This window comes from Corvus moneduloides, chromosome 1 (genome assembly GCF_009650955.1).
Source record: "Corvus moneduloides isolate bCorMon1 chromosome 1, bCorMon1.pri, whole genome shotgun sequence".
Classification (NCBI taxonomy): domain Eukaryota; kingdom Metazoa; phylum Chordata; class Aves; order Passeriformes; family Corvidae; genus Corvus; species Corvus moneduloides.
Window position 1 is genome coordinate 46849548 of NC_045476.1, and position 19784 is coordinate 46869331.

Below are 19784 nucleotides of genomic sequence, written 5' to 3' on the forward strand. Positions count from 1 at the left end.
ATTAGATGCTTCAGTTTGAAGGTAGTCAGTGGCTGTTTGTTCAGGTGATCCACTGGGAGGGAAAGTGGAGCTCCTTAACACAGGAGGAGCAAGTTCTCTTCAGTATCTGTCTCCTCAGTTGTGTTTCTCAGCCTTCTCTCAGTCCCTCAGGATCCCTGTGGTAGACTGTGCCTCCTTTTTCTTTTTTCTGTAAGTTGCTTTTTGGAGATACAGAAATGACCACTTTCAAATATACATGACAACCTGTAGATTTTTATGGAAATTTACTCCTCTTATTGATTGCTCTGTGGTAAGAGGAGGATAAGTGTGAATATGAGGTCAGGTTTTTCCATTAGCAGCAAAGAATCCGCAAGTCCCTAGACCCAGGAAAGTCACCTTACAGATACCAGTTGTATAACAGAAACTTTCTTTCCTTTTGAAGGGTCTGTTAAGTTGTATTTTTGTATGTATCTGAGCACTGCTGGAAGTGTTTTCAGCTGCAATTATCAGGCAACAAACTAATTTGTCTGATCCATTCCAAAAGCAGCAGGCGCTACTGTTTCCACCTTCAACCTTAACCAAATTGAAAAACGTGGCTTCTTTCATTTACAAGTTTCTTACACTCTCATCTAGCTGATAAACAAAGGAATCTTTTGAAGTCACATTGGGAAATGAAACAATAAATGCAGAATATGGACCAGAATCTAAAACTTAAGGCCAGCTGCAGTTCAAGAGCAACAAGGTGGCTGATAAAAGAAGTCAGCATTATCTTTTGGCAAAATAAAGGCTTTAAGCACTGGCCTTACACAAGTTTTTATTTGGTTTTTCATTTGCTCTTTTACCTGACACAAGTCCCTGTTGTACACAAGTTTGATCTTCCTTTTGCTTCCAAAATGGCTTGGTTAGAATTCTCTTTAACAACTAAACCAAGCATTTTCATATATTTTACTGAAAATTCGCTAAGGTTTTCTAAAAATGTTAGTGCTTTTCTAAGGTAAAGTAAGGAAAGTCTGGACTGACAACTGATTTAATAAATGTTTCCAAGTAGGTCAAACTTACAGATATGCACCATAGAGGAATTAGCTGAAGAAATAACTGAAATCTTATCATTTAAGATTGAAGACTGTTTAAGAATGACTACAAAGCAAAAGTATGTCCTTTTTTAACCTACATTTAAAGAGAATGGTGAGATTGTTAACCCAGCTTAATGCCCAGAAAGGTACTGGAAAAAAAGAGTTATAAAATAGCCAAAGGATGATGTATAGCAGGGATTTCTGCGGAGGAATCTGCATCACTCAAGCCACTCAGAGAGTAACAAGAACACACAGCATACGTTTGTAGATCCAGAAAACTGTTGAGACCTTGTGGGCATCAGTTATGTAACAGGAACTGTCTTTTTGCTGTGAAGGATCGCTAGTCTGAGGAGAAATTAGCAATAGTTCAGCATCAAACCAAAAAGATGTATTAACTGTAAGGCTTAAAATTGTTGTGCTCAGAGTCTGTTAAAATTCATAATTTTCATTAACTATTCCAGCAATTGAGTATGTTTATTACAGTTTGCCAATCTGAGAAGTGACGTTTATACTGTGAAAGTCAGAATCCAGAATGGCCCTTGAAAACTGTCAGGAAAAGCCCTAAAAATCACTAAGAACAGGCAAATTGGCCACTGTTAGTTGGGGGGAGAAGAATTTCCTTTGGGTTTTTTCCCCCAGATGATGTAAACTGACATAGGATGCAGTAAGTGTTAAAGAGTTTTCCATTCTAGAAAGCAGTGGTGAGGCTTGTGCTGGATCACTGTGGTGAAACTTAGATACTATACTTGAAAAATGTGGACCAGTTGAAGAGAATCAGGAGAGAACATCAAAAATTACTTAGAAATACAGAAGACATGAGAGCAGGAACATTGAAAGGACTGAGTTTATACAGTGTAAAGTAAGATTAAGGCATGAATGGTATTAGGAATTATAAAAGGCTGTTGCTAAAAAGACATACTCTAGTGGGGAAGTAGCAGTCTTGAGTTTAAGAGAGGGAAATTTAGGCCACGTGCTAGGAAAGAGTTTTGAATAGGAGAATAGAGAAGTGGTGAAAAATGACTTAGGGGGCTTGTGGAATTTCCATTACTAAAGGTTTTTAAAAATAGATGAGAAAAACCAAGAAATAACTAAACGAGAACTGATCCTGCCTCTAGGTAGTAGGATGAACTAGCTGGATGATCCCGCCCATCTCTATTTTCTATTACGTTTCTTTTCTAATCAAGTTACATCCCAAGGCTCCAGTTACATGCATTTTCACACTTTCTCCTCGTGTTTAACTTTTAGGAGGAAGCAGTCAGTCTCCCATGTTAATGACTAGACTTTTTACTAATCTTAGTCAAGAATGCTGATACTACATACATACACCAGGCGAGCATCAGTTTTCAAATGGTTAAAAATTGGAGCACCATGACCAGAATTAACAGTATTGAGTAGTGTTTAGACATTCCATTGTATCCAAGTAAACCCCTCATTTAGAAATTAATTATTTGCAGTGTAGTAAAAAATATTTGGGGTTTCTGAGCCAAAAGAGGAAAAAATGGAGTTGTAAAATCTGGGTTTCCCTACTTTGGTCCCCAGTAGGTTCCAGCAAGTAACTGTTGGGTTTATTATTTATTATGCATTATTCATTGTGCCATCTTTTTTTATTACTCTGAAGTGATTTGTATGCTGTTGTAGAAGGTAGAGCCCTATTGTCTGTCAATGTGCATGTTGCTTAGATCTCATTTTGTTTGTAAAAATAATAAAAAATTCTACATCTTAAACTCCTGGTCAAAAAGTTCCGTTATTCTCTTCTGGAAAACGGTCTTATGTGAAGAAAAAGACATACCAAGCACATCTATCCTATTATTATTTAAATTATTCCTCTGTATTATTTGGTTTGAATATTTATTAGTTTTTTGATAACTCCTTAAATAATTCATAAAGGGTAGCCATACGGTTTGATGAAAAAAGCAGTACAATGAAACCTTATTTTGCATTGCTGGCTTCTTTCATACAAACTATTCTCCAGTGCTTTTTTTTTTTTTAACAAAGGCTTGCAAGGTACTGGGAACCTCTGTTGTGTTTCTTGCAGTATCCCCTCCCTCTTGGTTTCAGTGGGAGGGAAGAACATCCAGCACCTCACCACCCTATATACCCTGGCGTGGTTTAGATAAAATAATAAACATCCTCCAAGAGAGATGGAAATGAAGAGGCAAAGGTCAGGAAAGAGAGTTGTCATTTCCCATAAAATATAAAAAGTGTATGAGGAATTACTGACTTAGAGAGAAAGAGAATAGAAGATTGTTTTAGGTGATTTATGGGATTTTCTTTTGAATCCCACAAGACTCTGAAGAAATAAGGGCAATTGCTGTACTGACTGAAATAGCCACGTGTATGTCAAGTGTCTTGACAGGAGTCAGCAACAAATACTCGACAGGAAGGAATAAAACCCTACAGTAAGCAGATTGAGGAAGGATTATTTTCATATACTATGTTTCATCCTCATCTCTAATATGTATAGGTTTGCTTAAACCCTGAGGTGTAAGATTTAGTGTTTATTCTAAAAGGTTTCTCATTGCTATAGGTATGCATCACTCAGCATTCCTATTACCAAAATTCTCTTCAGACATATTGGAAGATACTTGGTCTCATCAGCATTTTGCATCAGTGATCTTTTAGTCTGATTTTATGTAGAGGGATGCTTCTTTTTATAGCTTTTGAATTTGATGTGTTCTGCCTTCATTGACTGTCTCTTTTCTCTTGTTTTGTGTTTTTGACTCATGGCTCGCTCTTCTCTACTTGCATTACTATGGCGACTACTAAAACCTAGAATATCTTTTGACCAACTGCCTTGTTTTTATTAAATTCTTCACTTTCTCTCTGCCAGACTGTGTAGTGAATTTGGCATTTTAATGTATCTGACTTCTTGTTTAATTGCACCAGTCTCTTGTGTAATACAGGTCCTTTGCCAAGAAGGACTGCCTGCTTGAAATCTGAAATACAAAATGGGTCTCAGGAAAGGTCAATTGTGGTGTTAATATTGTAGATCAGTGTGAATCTTGCTTGACTCTGAAGAGCCTGGATTTTAAAATACATGATAGTCCAGTGTCAGATTATTGACCAATTTCTTTTTGTTTCCAGCTGAGCTGCCAGGATCATCTGCAATCAAGCTCTCCTCCTTGTGTGATCTTCCAGCTCAGCTGCAAGAATTGTACCAGCAGGGCTTTGTCTTGGCTGCTGTCCACCCTTTTGTGCAACCAACTGATGAAAAAGAGAAAACTCCCCAGGAACAAATCTTCAGGGCTGTGCTTATCAAGAAAACAGAAAGGTAAAGTATTTCCAGTGAACTGGGATAAAAATAGACAATGGGATTTCCTGCTGAATTTTGACCTACATCAGGAAATTATAGCAGAGTTTACTGTGCAAGACTTGATTTTTTTTTTTTTTTTTGTTGTTGGTGGGCTTGAATAGGCTTAACATGTTCTTCATGTTTACGATTTGTCTGCAGTTTGGCAGGCGACTTGGAGAATAACAAGTTGAAATATGCTCTGTATTTTGGGATGTGTTGTCATGAGAGGCAAACAAACAAGCCCTACGCCTGACAGTTTGTGAGGATGGTCTTGTTGGTACCCTTTAAGAATTTATTAGATTAAATTATGACAGAAGAATTGTTTGCTTAGCAAAGGCATAGTTTGTGTTTAGACAATTACACTTAATGCAATTAATTTGAGAACTGTAGTACTAATGTGTACTTCTTAAATTTATGTGTAGACTTTAGGCCCTTCTTTCCTCTAAACAATACAAGTTCTTTTAAATTTTTAGTTGGTGCAAACTCCATAAATAAAAAGATTGCTTTCCTGCTGTGTTCCTTTCTTAAAATGTATTCAGAATATTTTACATAATCAAAGTCTGGAGATGAATAAAGAAACAGGAATTCTGTTCTTTTATGATTTAATGTGATTTCTAAAAAAAATCGATAGGCTGTGCTGTTAAATAGCCCAGAAGAAAATGAAAATGTGGATATTTGTAAAGATAAGATTTTTGGTTAATGATTTAAAACCTAATTTAATATTATCTGACCACCCCCAACTCTGCAGCTGCCTGTATTGTTGCAGCCATTTTCTACAGTTTCCTACATTAGTTGCATTCCCCAGTCCAGCCCTTCTTACAGTGGCCAATTCTGAAGGCTGGCAGATAATGAAATCTGTCTGCTGATCCTAGTTCCTCTCTTTGTGCTGATGCGTGAAGGAAAGGATGTAGCTGTTTTATACCTCTGTTCGAAAAGTAAACCACTCACCATTCAATTTGCTGCAGCCTGGTATCCAGTTGGTAGTGGTTATGGACAGGGTTGAACTTCAGCCTCTGACCTAAGGTAAAAGTTCTGCATTTTGTTAGTAAATACATGTAGGCATTAGGCATCACAGGCAATTTGAGCTTCTAAAATAACTCTTAATTTACCTTGACTTGATTTTAGTTTTTTTAGTACAGAACTTCATGCTGGCTTGCCTGATATTATCATTTAAATGGCTTCCAGTTTTATGGTCAAAACATAGAATGTTTGGCTGAACAGTGGACTTGTTGAGTGGTGTTGGGCTGAGTTTGCCTGGTTTTGGGGCCTTGCCTTCCCTGCCTACACAATACCTTGCTGCAAGCAATGAAAGTATTTACATGCTTGAGGTTGTAATGTTAAGTAAGCACTTAAGGACTTCTGTCGGATTGGGGTCTGAGGGTTCAACATCTTCCAGGTCTGAGCTCTGAAGACCTGTCAGGGAAGAGCAGCTTCCTTCTCAATGGAGTGATGTGGCCTTCAAGCCAGAGTGCTCACTGTGTCGCTGCACTCGTACTATATCCAGTAGTTTACATCTGTGCAGAATGACTGTGGAAGAGTACAAAATCTTAATTGGCTGCTCACTCACTTGGGTGCCAGTGTTTCACACACTTTAGACAGCTGTAAATGACTGTACAAAATTGAAGACAGTAGAGAGTCTTGAACCAATTAAATTTCTTTTTACATTCACAGTCCGTTTCTCTGCTTTCTCTTATCTGTTGTTTCTGACTGCCTAGGGAAGCGGAAGAGACGTGGTGAAGCAGGAAAAAAACAAGTACCAGAAAGGGAAATTACATCAGTTTGATGTTTCATGTAGCTTAAATGTTCCTGAGTTTGGCTGAGAGTTTGGGAGCAGCTTCTCCCATAGTGTGTGGGTGCAACAAATAATTTGCGTTACCAAGTGCTAAGAAGAGAGATGGGTGTTGCACAGATTTCAGATGACTATGGCCTGCACAGAGGCCACCTGTATCTGAACTGCAAGTTTATGTCATTCCACAAACTGCTGGGGATTAAAAATATGTAACAGTATGGAAAAAAAGATGTACTGTTAATTTTTTAAAATTAACTTTTCTCATTACACTGCTGATAATGATTAAATTGTATTTTTTTCCCCTGAGGACTGTCAGGTGTCTTGTCATGTCAAGGCAGTCTCTGTATATAACAGTTAAATTGTGGGTAGAAGTTAGGTCTGCTTAGGCTAATTGTTGATCAGGTGGGTGTTTATTTCTGTCATAAGATTTTAGGAGTAAAAGTAGTCCAGCCACAGTTGTAGGATCACTAGTAATGTCATTTATGCTGTGGGGTACAAATCAGTCCCTTTGGTGGTATGGTGTTCATGGGGAGCCAGGGAGCCATAAAAAACTGTACCTTGTTTTGGGACCCACCCTTGGGCTTCCTGGGCACTTGGCTGCAAAACACCTGAGGCAGGAGCTCCTTTCTCACTGCAGGTGTTTCACCACAGATGGCTCCAACACTCTGCACTTCATCTGTTTGTTGTCCGGCACCTTCCATTTTTTTTTGTTTCCTGAATGGAACAGAAATGAAATTGTTGTGTTAGTGCCTACAGTAATGCCAATTCCATGTATACAGAGACAGAACTGAACGCTTGAATTAATCTTTAGTCAGTGTTGCACTTTTCTATGTCAGTTTAATGTGTTAAAATTAATACTGTTGACTTGTGCTTTGAGGACTTAGTTTTATAGCGCTGCCTCTCCAAAAGTAGGAAAAGGGTATGCCAGCTGCAGCAGATGATAGGTATCATGGAACACCACGTTGCTGCTGTCAATGGGATTTGCAGTGCCTGAATTTGTTCAACAGTAAAATGGAAAAGGGAGTGCTGAGGAATGTTGTATATTAGAACTTGGGAAAACAGTACCTGTTAGTGTTATTTTTAGCCTATATTGCCATTGTCCTGTAGTTTCAAAATACTCTGTGTTAGTTTGCAATGGCATTGTACATTAAGGTGACTTTGAAAGTCACTTTGATAGCTTTCTGTTTAATCTGTGCTGGTATCTCTGGCTTTGTTATCTTGGCTATGTAATCATTTGAGGTAAATATGGAAATAGGAGTCATTCCTGCTGTAGGACGTTTGAGGAAACACTTTCCTAACATATATGAGAGCTGTATATGTTGAAAATCAAGAATTATCCACTGGAATTGTTAGGGAAAATATGAAATTAAGGGACAGATTTTTTAAAAAATCAACAATTAATTGTTTGCAGTGCAGAAGGCATTATGTTCAATTAAAGTAAATGAAAATTAAAGTTTAACTCTTTAGAGTCACTGGGCATGAAGGTAGTCTGCAAAGTTGCTAAACAGCTCTGCCATTGCCCTCATTAAATTTAATATAATAAATTTAAATATTTCTATAACATCTAATGGAATGGTGTACACTAACCAGCTGATTGGAAAGTGGTTTGGAAGTCACATAGAATAGAGTTGGATAGAAGAATAATAATTTCAGTTCTTGTGAATACTTTGTTTCCCCCTCTAAATTTCAGTGGACTTAACTAAAAAGCAGTTGTCTATTCTGTTGTCTGTGCTGAGTTCTGAGATATGTGGATTTCTTGGAGAAGAAATCTTGAAGAATCTTGTATCAATTATGTGAAGAAAACTCTTTGAGCTGAGGTTTTTAGAGGGTTTTTTTTCTGAATTTGGGGAAGGCTCTGAGTGTGAAGTATAGGTGTGCCCTGCTGGTTCACGTTTGAGAAGAGTAGATTCACACTGATTTACACTTAGAATCTCAGGAAAGGGAATATAAGCTGGTACCTGAAAAGCATGAATGTGTGACAGTGGGTCTCTGCTGATGGAAGGGACGGGGGAAGGTCCATGTATTTGGGAGGTTCTGGCTAACCGAGGTGAGGAGAGTAACACTTATGTTGCTTACATTCCCCAGAGGAACAGAAATCTGTAGTTCTTTGCGTGTGCAATAACCTTTTTCTCCTTGGCCTTTTATTTCCACACTCACTGGTTTTTTGCTTTAAACTTCTCTATGTAGGTGTCTTGGGTGCATTATTATTTTGTATAGCTTGTGGCTGTTGCAGGTTATCCTGCAGAGAAATTACAAAGTCAGCCCCTGAACAAAATTGTAACAAAACCATAGCACAAAGCTACTTTAACTTGTTCCCAGCAATCTGTAGTGTGATACCCCTCTCTGGTACCTTATAGTTCCAAAATTCACTGTTGGTTAAAATGCTTTGGTGTCCCTTTCTAAATACTCAGCACTGGAAAGGAACCTCCATTCTCTCTCACTGGGAAAGATTCAGGGCCTGGGCTCATAAACTGTCTGCTTATAATAGTTTTGACATGTTTGGAGATGCTTCATTTCACCATGATAGAGAAGCAGGGTATATAAATGGTATTCCAAAGAATTTCTCTCCGTTGTGCCATCTATGTCTTAGGACATACCAGCTACAGGTTTTGCTTGCAGTCAGTAAAGGAATTAACAGGGAAACATTGCTCTTCAGAAGTAGACTAAGTAGTATAATTTAACCATAATTTTTTAGAGTTTCTAAATGTTATAAATTTCTATGTTTACGTCACACAGCTTTGCAGCTGTCTTCCCTTTCTGTAAAATAATGAGGTGTCAGGTGTTGCAGAGATTCACTTGATGAGTCTAATTCTATTTTTGTAATTTCCCTGTATCTGTTAGTCCTGACAAAACGCAAACTTACCATCATTTGGATAACAAGTACTCTGTTTATCTGCAAAGGAATTTTACAGACTGAGTTCAAAAGTTTAATAGTAAACCAAGATTTTTATAGTGTCCTGATTTTGCTGGTATTTCACTTGGATGTTTTCACTTTGGTGAAAGTAACTACTTCGCATTGATACAATATATTTTTATTTTGGCTATAAATGGATATGTTGGTTTTCATGTAGGATTTAAGCTTGAAGATAAGAAATGTCTGAATTTGTCGTCATAAGCATTAGGATCAAACAGGTTTGTGTGCAAATGCAATGTGTGTTGTTGCTCTCAGCAGGCTGATTTCAACTTAATGAAAAGATAATATTTATTCCATACCCAAGAGCCAACAGATATCTTCCTTTAGCTCAAAGGACAATGGTTTGAGTTTTGAAAGCTTGTTATTTGTTACAAGTTCAAAGAAATACATATTTCCTCACAATAACTTTTAACAGTGACCTGAAATAAATGTTCTTTTATCTGTGTTCTTAAAGTTATAAACACTGCACATTAAAGATGCCTGTGTATCAATACATGCCCAAACTTTTCTCAAGAAACTCTATATACTATCATTAAAAAAAGTTTATAAATTTTACTAACAAATAATACATACTCCAGTGGTAAGGTTTCCTACAGTAAAGAAAATGTTTAGGGTTAGACTTGAGGCTCTTATGATGAAATATACCTGCTTTTATTTTTATAAAAAATGGTGTGGTTTGTGGCTGGGCATCATAAAACCTATGGATTTTTAGATGGTGTGTTCTTGGTTTTCAGATGCTCTACTTCTGCTGGATTTTTAACCTGAAATTGTAGAGATACCAGCCGCTCATGTTAATCACTTTGGTGTGGTTTTATTGTTTTCCTAATGCAGACCAGTTTGTTATGAATGTACAGTTCTAGTTGAATGGTAGGGCTATTCCTGTGTAGTGGAAAATCTCAAAACTGCACTTACATTCTTAGCATCATCTTAATGAAATAGTAATTTTAGAGTGTCTGTGCAGTTTACAAGTCTGTTTTGGCTTGCTGTACTCATGGGCATAAGTAATTTCAGGAAGATTAGGACCAAATGCTGGCTTGCTCTATTCCTTCTTGTATCTGAAAAGGTTTGGAAATCCAGTTTGTAACAGATACCAAGTTGTCAGCTTTAATAGTTACTGTGTAAGTTACTGGTTCTCCACAGCTGGTTGTGGTTTTTCTACCATGACATGGTGCTTAACAGCAAACAGCTGTGCAGGAAATGACAACCTACTGAAACAACCATCATAACATATTTTTGGCCAGTGAACTTCCAATTATAAGTTAAAATCTTATTTATTCTATGTATAACCATCTTGTTTAGTGGCACTAGAAGACCAGTTTTAGGGTTCAGGATAACACTTTTTGGCAGTCTGTGGTCCTGAGCCTTTTCCATATTGGTAAATTTGAGGGTACCCTCTCCCCCACCCCACCAGGCATGCGAACGCTGTCCCACTGCTCGGCATCAGGTAGACTGAAATTTCACCTCAACTCTTTGCCATACCATGGTTAAGGTTGTCCATGGTGGGCACTGAGGGTTCCTACAGTGACAGAAAAATCCTTCTTCAGGAAAATTGCTCAAGATAAACAAACAATGAGATGTATAACAAAGGAAGAAAAACAAATGAAAGCCCAGGGTGTATAAGTTGCCGTGAAGTTTTCTGTCAATCTCCATAGCCAACCAGTGGTTGTCCTCTCCTGGGGTGGGAGGCAGGAGGCTGCCCTTCCTCACTGCAGGGGAGGTGCTGGCATTGTTCACTCTGTCCCTTCTGTTCCCTCTCTGGTATCCCACAGTGCGTTACAGTGAGTACAGGGTGTTGTAATGAGTCTGGATGTAGCAGCTTTTTTGGTTCATCCTGGCTTCCAAGAAGGATACAGCATTAGTGTATCCAGGTGTGCTTCTTTCAGGCTTGGGCCTTTTTTAATTAACCCAGCGATTTTTTTTATCAGAGGAATAGAAGTAATACAAAACCCCCAAATGTTTGCAGGCAATGAAGGAAGATTCAATTTTCCAACTTAGGAGGACAAAAAGAAAAGGAAGAAGTTGCTGACTGTGCATCCAGAAGAAAAGGAAGATCTTTACAACTGCTGGAGCTTACAAATTTTTTTGACTGAACTGATCTCAGCATTTCTCTTTCTCTTCTCCTTTTTGTTGAGAAATATTTCATTATAGGAGAGTAAAAATCAACTTTACATAAAACCATTGCTTTAATTTAAAAATATTTTATATGTTGGACTACCAGTAAAGTCCTGTGCTATAAAACTGGTAAGAGACTCCAGAGTATGGATTATTGGGTTATTTCTCACGATTGACATCAGTCCTTTTTCAGAAGAGAGCAGAGGAATGCAAGTGCACAGAACTGTGCTCCTTGGATTTTTTCTCTCACTTCTGGGACCTTGATAGATGTACATTTTGTGGGGGGTCCTATTTCATAGTTTCTAATGAAAGTGGTCCTAAAAGTAGTGCCATTAAATTAATCAAACTAAAAGCATATTAATTTCTGTTCATACAGAATTTACCTGTACCTAAAATTATCTACTTCTCTATGGCTATATTAATAATATTCTAAGAGTTTAATGAGAAACTTTTATGATATTTATGAAATACTTTGTGATACATGTATGAAATGCTTTGTTTATTGCATAGAGACTGGAAAGAATTTCTTACCCACCTATCTTTGCTCAGAAAATTATTTTTGTGGTCTGTGACATCCACAGCTGTTTATTATTTTCATCTGAAAAGCTATGGCTCTTGTTCTGTTTGTTCATTTTTGACAGAATAAAAGGCTTTTAAAGTTTTCCTAAAAAGGTGGAAACTACCAGTATAGACAAAGAGACAAAGACTTGCTTTTAACATATATGGACATAATTTACTTGAGAGCATGGAAAAATACTTCTCGGAGATATAGAGCCCTTCTGTTGGAAGATTTTAACTAAGGATTTTATGGCCTTTAGTAGGTTCTGTTAAGTGTGTTCTGTAAAATAATGTTCTTAGCAGAGTGCAGTTGTATTTGATGCCGTTTCTTTCATGAGCCATAGTACAAAGGTAGCCCCCAAACTCTTAGAGAAGGAATTCAATGTCTGCAATTAAATATTTCCAAGCAGCAAGCGTATTTTAAAGTAAGTGCTTCTTAAAGGAGTCAAACAGGACATTTTAAGCAGCTGTAGTAATAAGCACTATATTTTTATGGATATCATCTGTATCTCACATAACTCTTACTCCTTTCAAAGAGGTTGGAAGCAGGTCCTCAAAAAATTGCACAGAATCAGAGCTCAGGGAGCTGTTCAGGGGGAGGAGAGGAATTAGGAGAGAGTGGTTCAAGGCAAGCTTCTCTCTTCCTTACACCTGTCTATAACTTCACCAATATAGGTCAAAAAGGATTTATTTTTTCAGACAGTCAGGGGATTTAAACATTAAAATATAGTCTTTCTTCTTCTTTCAGAATAATTAGAATGGAAAGTTTTCATGTGGGTCACAGCAGTGCCAGAGTTAGGAACAACCTTTGCCAAATGAATGGGCACAGAAATAGCATGACACATACTTAATTTCTGGGATTTGATATCTTTAACTTTGAATTTGAGCTGTAGTATTTTACAGTCTCTTGGAGGGGAGTGGCTTCCTCAGCTGGGCTGGAAGGGAGCTGCAATGAGTACAGTGGGTTATCCAAGCAAGGGAAGTAGTGGAGGTGTTTGTTCCTTGCATTTGTAGAGTTTTGCAGTTGACCCCTTAAAATGGGATTGGTTGTCTAAAAGGGGCTTGGTTCCTTGCTGCCTGTTCCTGGTAACACACGTCTGGTTTGTAGTTATACAACAGCCAAAGCACTGGAGAGTTGTATTTGCTCCACTTGGTGTTATATGGACTTGACTTTGCAATATTGAGTGACAGTTTTGGTGGTTTATTGATCACAGGAGCATTAGAGAGCCCGAGTTCATATTATTTCTGTCTGGAACGTGGCTAGATAACATCAGGGCTACTTTTCCTGTTAGTCATATTCAGATTAAGAAGAAAAAAAAAGTAGGTATAGTTGTAAGTATGCTTGCAGGGAGACTTTCTAAAGTTTATTTTTATGTTCTTGAGTTAATCTGTGGCAGAAAATCTGCATAGAATAGATTTTCTTATCTAGGACTTCAGAACAGCAAAAACTGTTGTCAGCAGTACACGTGTTGTCTCTCTCAAAATGATTTTTTATTTTCTTGACAAAGTTCTTCTTGCTGCTTAAATTAATTTGTGTGCCTGTTGCAGAGGAGTAGTGGTGAAATACTTAGTCCCCCAATAATGACTTGTGTAAATTCTATAAAGATGTTTGGAGAATTTTCATGAATACCAATGCTCTGTTAAAATTTTTGTCCAGAATGAAGTAGAGAATGGAAGCAAAGATTATAAGAAGAACCTAGAAAAGAGGGGAAAAACAAATAGGGAAAGGACTTCAGTGTTACCAAACAGTGCACAGTCTGCTACCACCTGTTCAGGTATAAGTGAGATAAGAGAAGTGAAGTGAGTGTAGCCTGTGTGAAAGTGGGAGGATGAAAGTATTGCCTAGGAAACACTGCCAGTTTGCAGTCAGCAGCCTACGCATCGCACGGCTCCGGGGAGCTGTTACTGTCTCGGGAAAGCCCCTGGGACCATCTGTAGCTGAGGCGTGTTCTACGTGTCACACAATCCCAGTCCCCAGAGCAGGCCTTTTGCACAGGCTTGCTTTTGCAAGCATGGCAAGCCTGCCAAGCCCCTGTTCTGCTGTTTTGCTGCTTCCTCAGCACTCCCAGTTCAAACTTGGGTACCTTGCTTCCTGTCCTGTAGATATCCAGGCATCAAACAACTGCTGGCCGGGATTAGTTCTTCGCTTGGAACTCGATCTGTTGATTCTCCATGAAGTGTTAGATAACTGTCAAGAATTACAGGCTAGCATTTATTTTGAATGTTCTTCCATGTGTTCTGAAAAACTGAGAAAGCAAGTGATTGTCTGGATATCCTCTGTTGATCAGGTGTGTCAGTTTCCTTTCATGGGAGTCTGGAGGAGATGAAAACTGCTTCAGTAGCACTGCTTTACAGTGCATGCCTGCAGACTGTTTCTGAAGATCATTCAGTTCAAACATTCCCTCGGCGTATTTTGACCAATACCTGTTTCCACAGTGCTGATTTGTTCAGCAAATGCATATGGCAGATGCCATTTGCTTTGAATTATTTTAGGAGTTAGTTTCTTCTGAAAGAGAAGGGACTTCAGGCACAGCTTTACATTTCTCAAAAACAAAGAATAAGGGAAGACTGAAGGTTAAACTATTTTTGATCAGCCCCTGATTTTTAGGTGTTGACTTGGAATGGATCTAGATAAGAGAAGGGGTTTCTTTTAACTGCTGTCTGTGAAACGCATCTTATATCAGGCTACCCTGTGGGGCCCAGAACATCTGTCAGACCATTGCATTGGAACCTTCTTTTTGTATATTCTGAGTTATATCACCCGTGCATCTCCTTGGTGTTGGCCCTAGATGCCAGGCTGCCAAAGTGTTTCTTGGACAGAAAAAGAAATCTGGAAGTCCCTGAAGCATTCCTCCATCTGCTGTCATTGGTGTGGTTTGCTCTCCTAGCAAGTGGGTGAGGTACTGTAGCTGCCACTTGTCAGAACTGTGTTGAGCTCAGTGCAGGGAATGTATTGGAACCAAAGTTCTGTCTGAAGTTTAGCTCTCCAGGAGAAATACTTATAAATGGAATATCTGGGTATCCACTTGTAACAACAGAAACTGATTCTTCTTTTCTCTCTGCCTCTTTAGGTCTTCAAAAGGTGATGTCAATGAAGGATATGTCTTGGAGGTAGAATGCTGCTCCTCTTTAAACCACCTTTCAGAGAAAAAGGAGATCCCTGATTTTATTAAGAAAGTGAGTAAAAAGAAAAGAGGGGTAGGGGCACAAACCCCAAAACACAGTATGCTTTTATTTGCACTATAATTACTGTTTCTAGTTCTGTCAACTTGGCAGTAGGGATATGTATCACTGTTACCAGCTGAAATACTGCACTAGAATTTGGTGTTTTGTAATTTTAAGTATCTGAACAGCAGTTTTACTTCTTGACAGAAACAAGTTTGATCATATTATTACTAGAAAATGATTTGTAGTGTCACAGGAGAATGACCTCCCACAGAGGATATCAGTGTAGAACATGGTCCTGTAATGTGCAACGTTTTATGTTGAAGCAATATGTATAATTTCCATTTTAATGTCCAAATATCCTATTGAATAGTACTTTACCTAAAAGGCCTTTTACCTCCAGGGAAACCCCCAGATTATTTAAGTTTTGTTTGAGTATCACATGTTGTTTATCTGATAGAGCTGGTACTGGTTACCTAAATAATTTTGTGAACCAGAATAGGGTTGCTTTCAATTAAGTATTATCTATACTGGGGAATTTGAAGAGAACACTGCAAGCATTTATTTATTGCCTTCTTTTAAAATTTATTTTTGACACTGTAATATTCTGCCAGACTGGAAATTAGCAGGTTATGTCCATTTCAGTGAAAACAGATTCAGATTGTGCTTGCTTCAAATTCTGCAGCATCTGTTGTGTCCTGTTGGATGTTATATAAACTAGCACTGAGTAGTGTATTTATTTAGCCACAGGCTGTGAGTAGGCATACTCCCCTAGCTTTAGTCCATTTGCAGTGATAATATTTCAAAAAATTTCTAGAATAAACTTCAGCACAGGCTTTATGAGCTTGATGGGGACTCATCTTGACAGACTATACTCATCTTCAATCTTTCCTTTTTACTGTGAATTTTAAGAATTGGATTAAAAAGAATGCAGCTGTAACTATCTGATACTTAAAAGATGTATAGATTTTGGTATCAGAAAAACTGAAGCTTTCTGAACACATAATAATATTCAAAAATTTGAGCCCAAATTTTGTTTCAGGTCTAACTGTGTTATTACACTACTATTCTGATGTTATCTTGGATTATTTCAATATATTCACACTTAGGCAAAACTGGTGTAGTTATTGTATACCAGTTTCAACATGTTTGATTTTGTTCTTCAGTTCTTTGAGTCAGAGTAGAAATATAGGCATAACTGTCACAACTGGTAGCAAAATTGTGCATCATTGAAACAGAAAATTTCTTTGCATTTGTGACTTCAGAAAGAATATGGATAACATGAAAACAAAGTGACAATCCAGGAGTCATCTTATTTCCATAAATACCCAATTCTCAGACTCTTTATAGTGCATTTCTAGACATGGAAATGTTTCTGTTGATAGAAGCCATTTGATTATGGGGTTATGAAGATGCCTTTTTGAAAGATGATAATTTAAATTTTAATAGCAAGAATATATATTTACTGTTTTTCTGTAGGTTGAATATGTCGCTCATCCTCAGATGTTATTTGATGTAGAGAAATTTGAAGTTCTTTGAAGCTGTTGCTGTCAAGTGCATGCTGTGTCACTATATCTGATTAAACACATTGTGAAAGTCTCAACACTTTAATGTAAATCTAACTCAGAAACAAGACTTGTTTGGGAGTAGGAATTAATTGTCATATTAACTAATTTGTCTGAGCAACAAAAATAATCCATTGCTTTTAAGAGCAGATAAACCAGATGTTTACAAACAAAATAAATGGAAAAATAAAGGATGTTCTTCAAACAAAGTAGTAACAAAAAGCTGTTAGAGAAGGCAATTCCTTTCTTTAAAAAATGAACAGCCTTATAATTCTTGTCCAACTGTAGAATACAATTGAAGTTAATAGAATGTTTTAATTGAATAGACAAATCCTTTATCTTTTCGTAAGCTTTTCATAACGGAGGCCTTTAACACAGGTTTACCATCTTACTGTATTGCAAATTAGTGTATTTAAAAAAACCCAAACCAAATGGAATAGCCATATTTTCAAAACAGAATAAGAAGTCAAAATTTTCTCCCTGAGCTTACTAAAAAAAAAATTCCTATACCCTGAGAAAATTAATTTTATTAATTTTATTGTGCACTGCTGAGCAAGTACTACTTACCTTGAGTTTGAACAAGGATGGAATTTTAATAACTTTTCTGGATTGACTTTTTGTTGCATTGAAAATGTGCATCATATTGAATATTAACTGCTTCCTTCTGCAAACACAATACAATTTTGCAATGGCATGCAGCATAGGTAATGTGTGCTTTTTTCTTCTATAACTCTAGATAAATGTGTGAGAGTAATGCGGTAGAAACAAGGAGGTTGTTTCACCTGGAGAATGCCTCTTGCTCACTGAAACAAAGTGTCTCAGTACAATGTTGACTATAAAACATAAAAAAAATGCCAAATAAGACTCTCTGGTCAAACCTCTGTTCTGTGCTGAGATCCTTCTGCGCTGCTGGACTTTGTCCCAGTTCTCCACTCTCTTTGCTACTTTTGTGCCACAGTGTCTGGCTATGGCAAGACAAGGAACATTTAAATATTGGGGACATGATGTTGCATAAAATACACTCTTCCCATACTTAAAAATCATGTCAACATCACCACACTGTGTTTATTCTTTGATATCCATGTGGATCTAGTGCAGCTTAACCTGTCCTAAAGAGCTCAAACAGTCCCATGGTGTCTTTGATACAAAATTTGTGGGCAATGAAAGAAGTAACTAAACTGTTGTGTATATACTGTACTGCTGTATTGGTATTAACACTCCTGTCTTTAGCTCTCAGGCAAAACAGAGATTAAAGATTTACTCATCTGCTTTTTAATAAGCAAAGCTAACTTCTGAACTTTTGATCACTGTGGCTCAGATCATTCTGAAGTTGTTGAAAGTAGAGATGTTGCTTATAAGATACCATATTTTGTAATATTTTGACTTGTGTCTCATGTCAAATAGGGTAGCCTTTAATTACTTCCTTAGTTGCTTTTTGTTTCTGTGTATCCTGTTACAAGTTTTTCTTCTGAAAGTGTTTTCTGGAGTCTATGGAGACAAGTAAGGGAAGGAGGAGCTAGGCTGACTTCCCAAGTAAAGATTTATTTTGGATACACAGTCATATGTATGAATGCCAAATATGTTTCTCATGACCTCTGTTTTCTGTATCAGTCTGAGGTACATGCTCTAGAACTGCAACAGGCAGAAGGTTTTACTCCTATATTCACATCTTTGTGGTGTTGGTGACAGGTTAGGAAATGGAGGATTCTTTCTGTACTATGTCTCTCCAGTTCTGACTTCTTAAAATTTAGGAAGCACATCTTTGGATCCTTGGTTATCTCCTTAATAATGCACCGTCAGAGGGAATTCTTGTATGGTATCTTATTTTCAGTGTGACACCATTGCAGGATTCATGTTTCTTGTCTCTTTGGACTCATTATCCTTCTCTGGGGGAGTAGGAAGTATGGTAAGTATAGAAAAGCATGATTTAAAAATGGTGCAGCTTAACTGAAATCCAAAAGCAGGCATCTTCCTTTTGTGTTTTTGGCTAGACATGGATCTCTCCCTGCTGGTCTGTCCTTACTTGTTTCAGAAATTAGTCTAATTTCTTCCAGCCAACCTAAGGCAGTACAGATGAATAATTGATTTTGCATTTTCAGAGGTGGACTGGTTCCTCTTGTAACAGGACTGCCATTGTGAAACACCTTTGTAGTGCTTATTGTGCTGTGAAATCTGCTGGATAAGACAGTGTGTGTCAAATCTGCTCATTGCTGTTTCCTCTCTTGTGCCTTGGTCAAGTTCAGTGAGTACAAATTATTAACACTGGCTCCAAAGCTGCCAGTAAGGTGTCACTCCCTTAACTGATCCTCGGAACAACTTCTGTAGTCCAGAGCATCCTACAAATAATCTTGACTCCTGCAGATGCAGTGACATTGCCAGTAAGTTTTTTGACATTTATTTTATTGCCTAGTAATAGCATTGCTGGGCCATGGAAGTGATGGTAACTTAGAAGTAAGTGAATGGGACCCCAGGGAGGAATCTGCCAACAATATACATTGCAAGGATGCTGCCACCCCTGTAGTTGATCTAGAGCTGGGCTCTGAAAGAGTGACCCCCAGTCCTCTCTGGTACAAAAGCAAGTTGAGTAGAGAATTGCACTATTTTGAAAGAAAGGCTGTACAGTACTAACACACGTGTGAAGAACTTGCAGCCTGCATTGCTGAAAGGATCTACTGTATTTGAACCCTCTTGACAGTTTTATGGAAAAGAGTTATCTTTTCCATAAAAATGTTATCAGGAATAAGACTGGCATGAGGTACAAGTATGTTTCAAGTGTTAGTTTATGCACTGGAAATTAATACACATTGCTAAGCTGTAGCTGAACTCAGTGTGCTCCTGAAGGGCGAGACATTTCTTGGAGCGGTTTGATCTTCCTGCCCGTTATCTGCCCTCGCTCCATTGGAGGGAACCTCAGGCAGGAGACTGGCTTAGTGGTTGGATAAGGGACTGCTACACCCCCTGAACAACCACAGGTCACTCTCACTGCATGTGTCTCTACTTTGGTGATTTAATTAAAATACTGAGATCCTTCTTTTCCTGCGCTCGTGATTTTTTTCACCTCCATTGATCTGTAGTTGTTTTGGAGTTTTCAGAATTACTGCTGTCTTAGTTCATGCACATTGTTTTCTGGAGAATCATCTGTGTTACGGTTCTAATTGGTGAAGAATTTTTTTGTTAGTGTTGCTCTTAAAAGACAGGTTAATTCTCCAGCTTCTTTTAAGTTGCAAGATAGAAGCAGGGTTGAAGTATTTAGGAGGACTTCTGTTTCTCCTCTAAAATAACAGCTAAATACCTATAGGACTTCTCAAGAGCTTTTAAGATCTTTTCCATAGATGAT

General features: G+C 37.8%; 1 protein-coding gene across 2 annotated transcripts in view; it reads left to right on the forward strand.

Annotated features, from left to right (window-relative positions):
• The window catches only part of RFTN1 (raftlin, lipid raft linker 1), a 97044-nt gene that overhangs the window by 36491 nt on the left and 40769 nt on the right, over nucleotides 1–19784 (forward strand). For both annotated transcript variants that reach the window (XM_032108585.1, XM_032108575.1), the window contains exons 3-4: nucleotides 4137–4323; nucleotides 14789–14894. In XM_032108585.1, the coding sequence (XP_031964476.1) occupies nucleotides 4137–4323; nucleotides 14789–14894 (293 nt within the window). The remainder of the gene's footprint in view (nucleotides 1–4136; nucleotides 4324–14788; nucleotides 14895–19784) is intronic.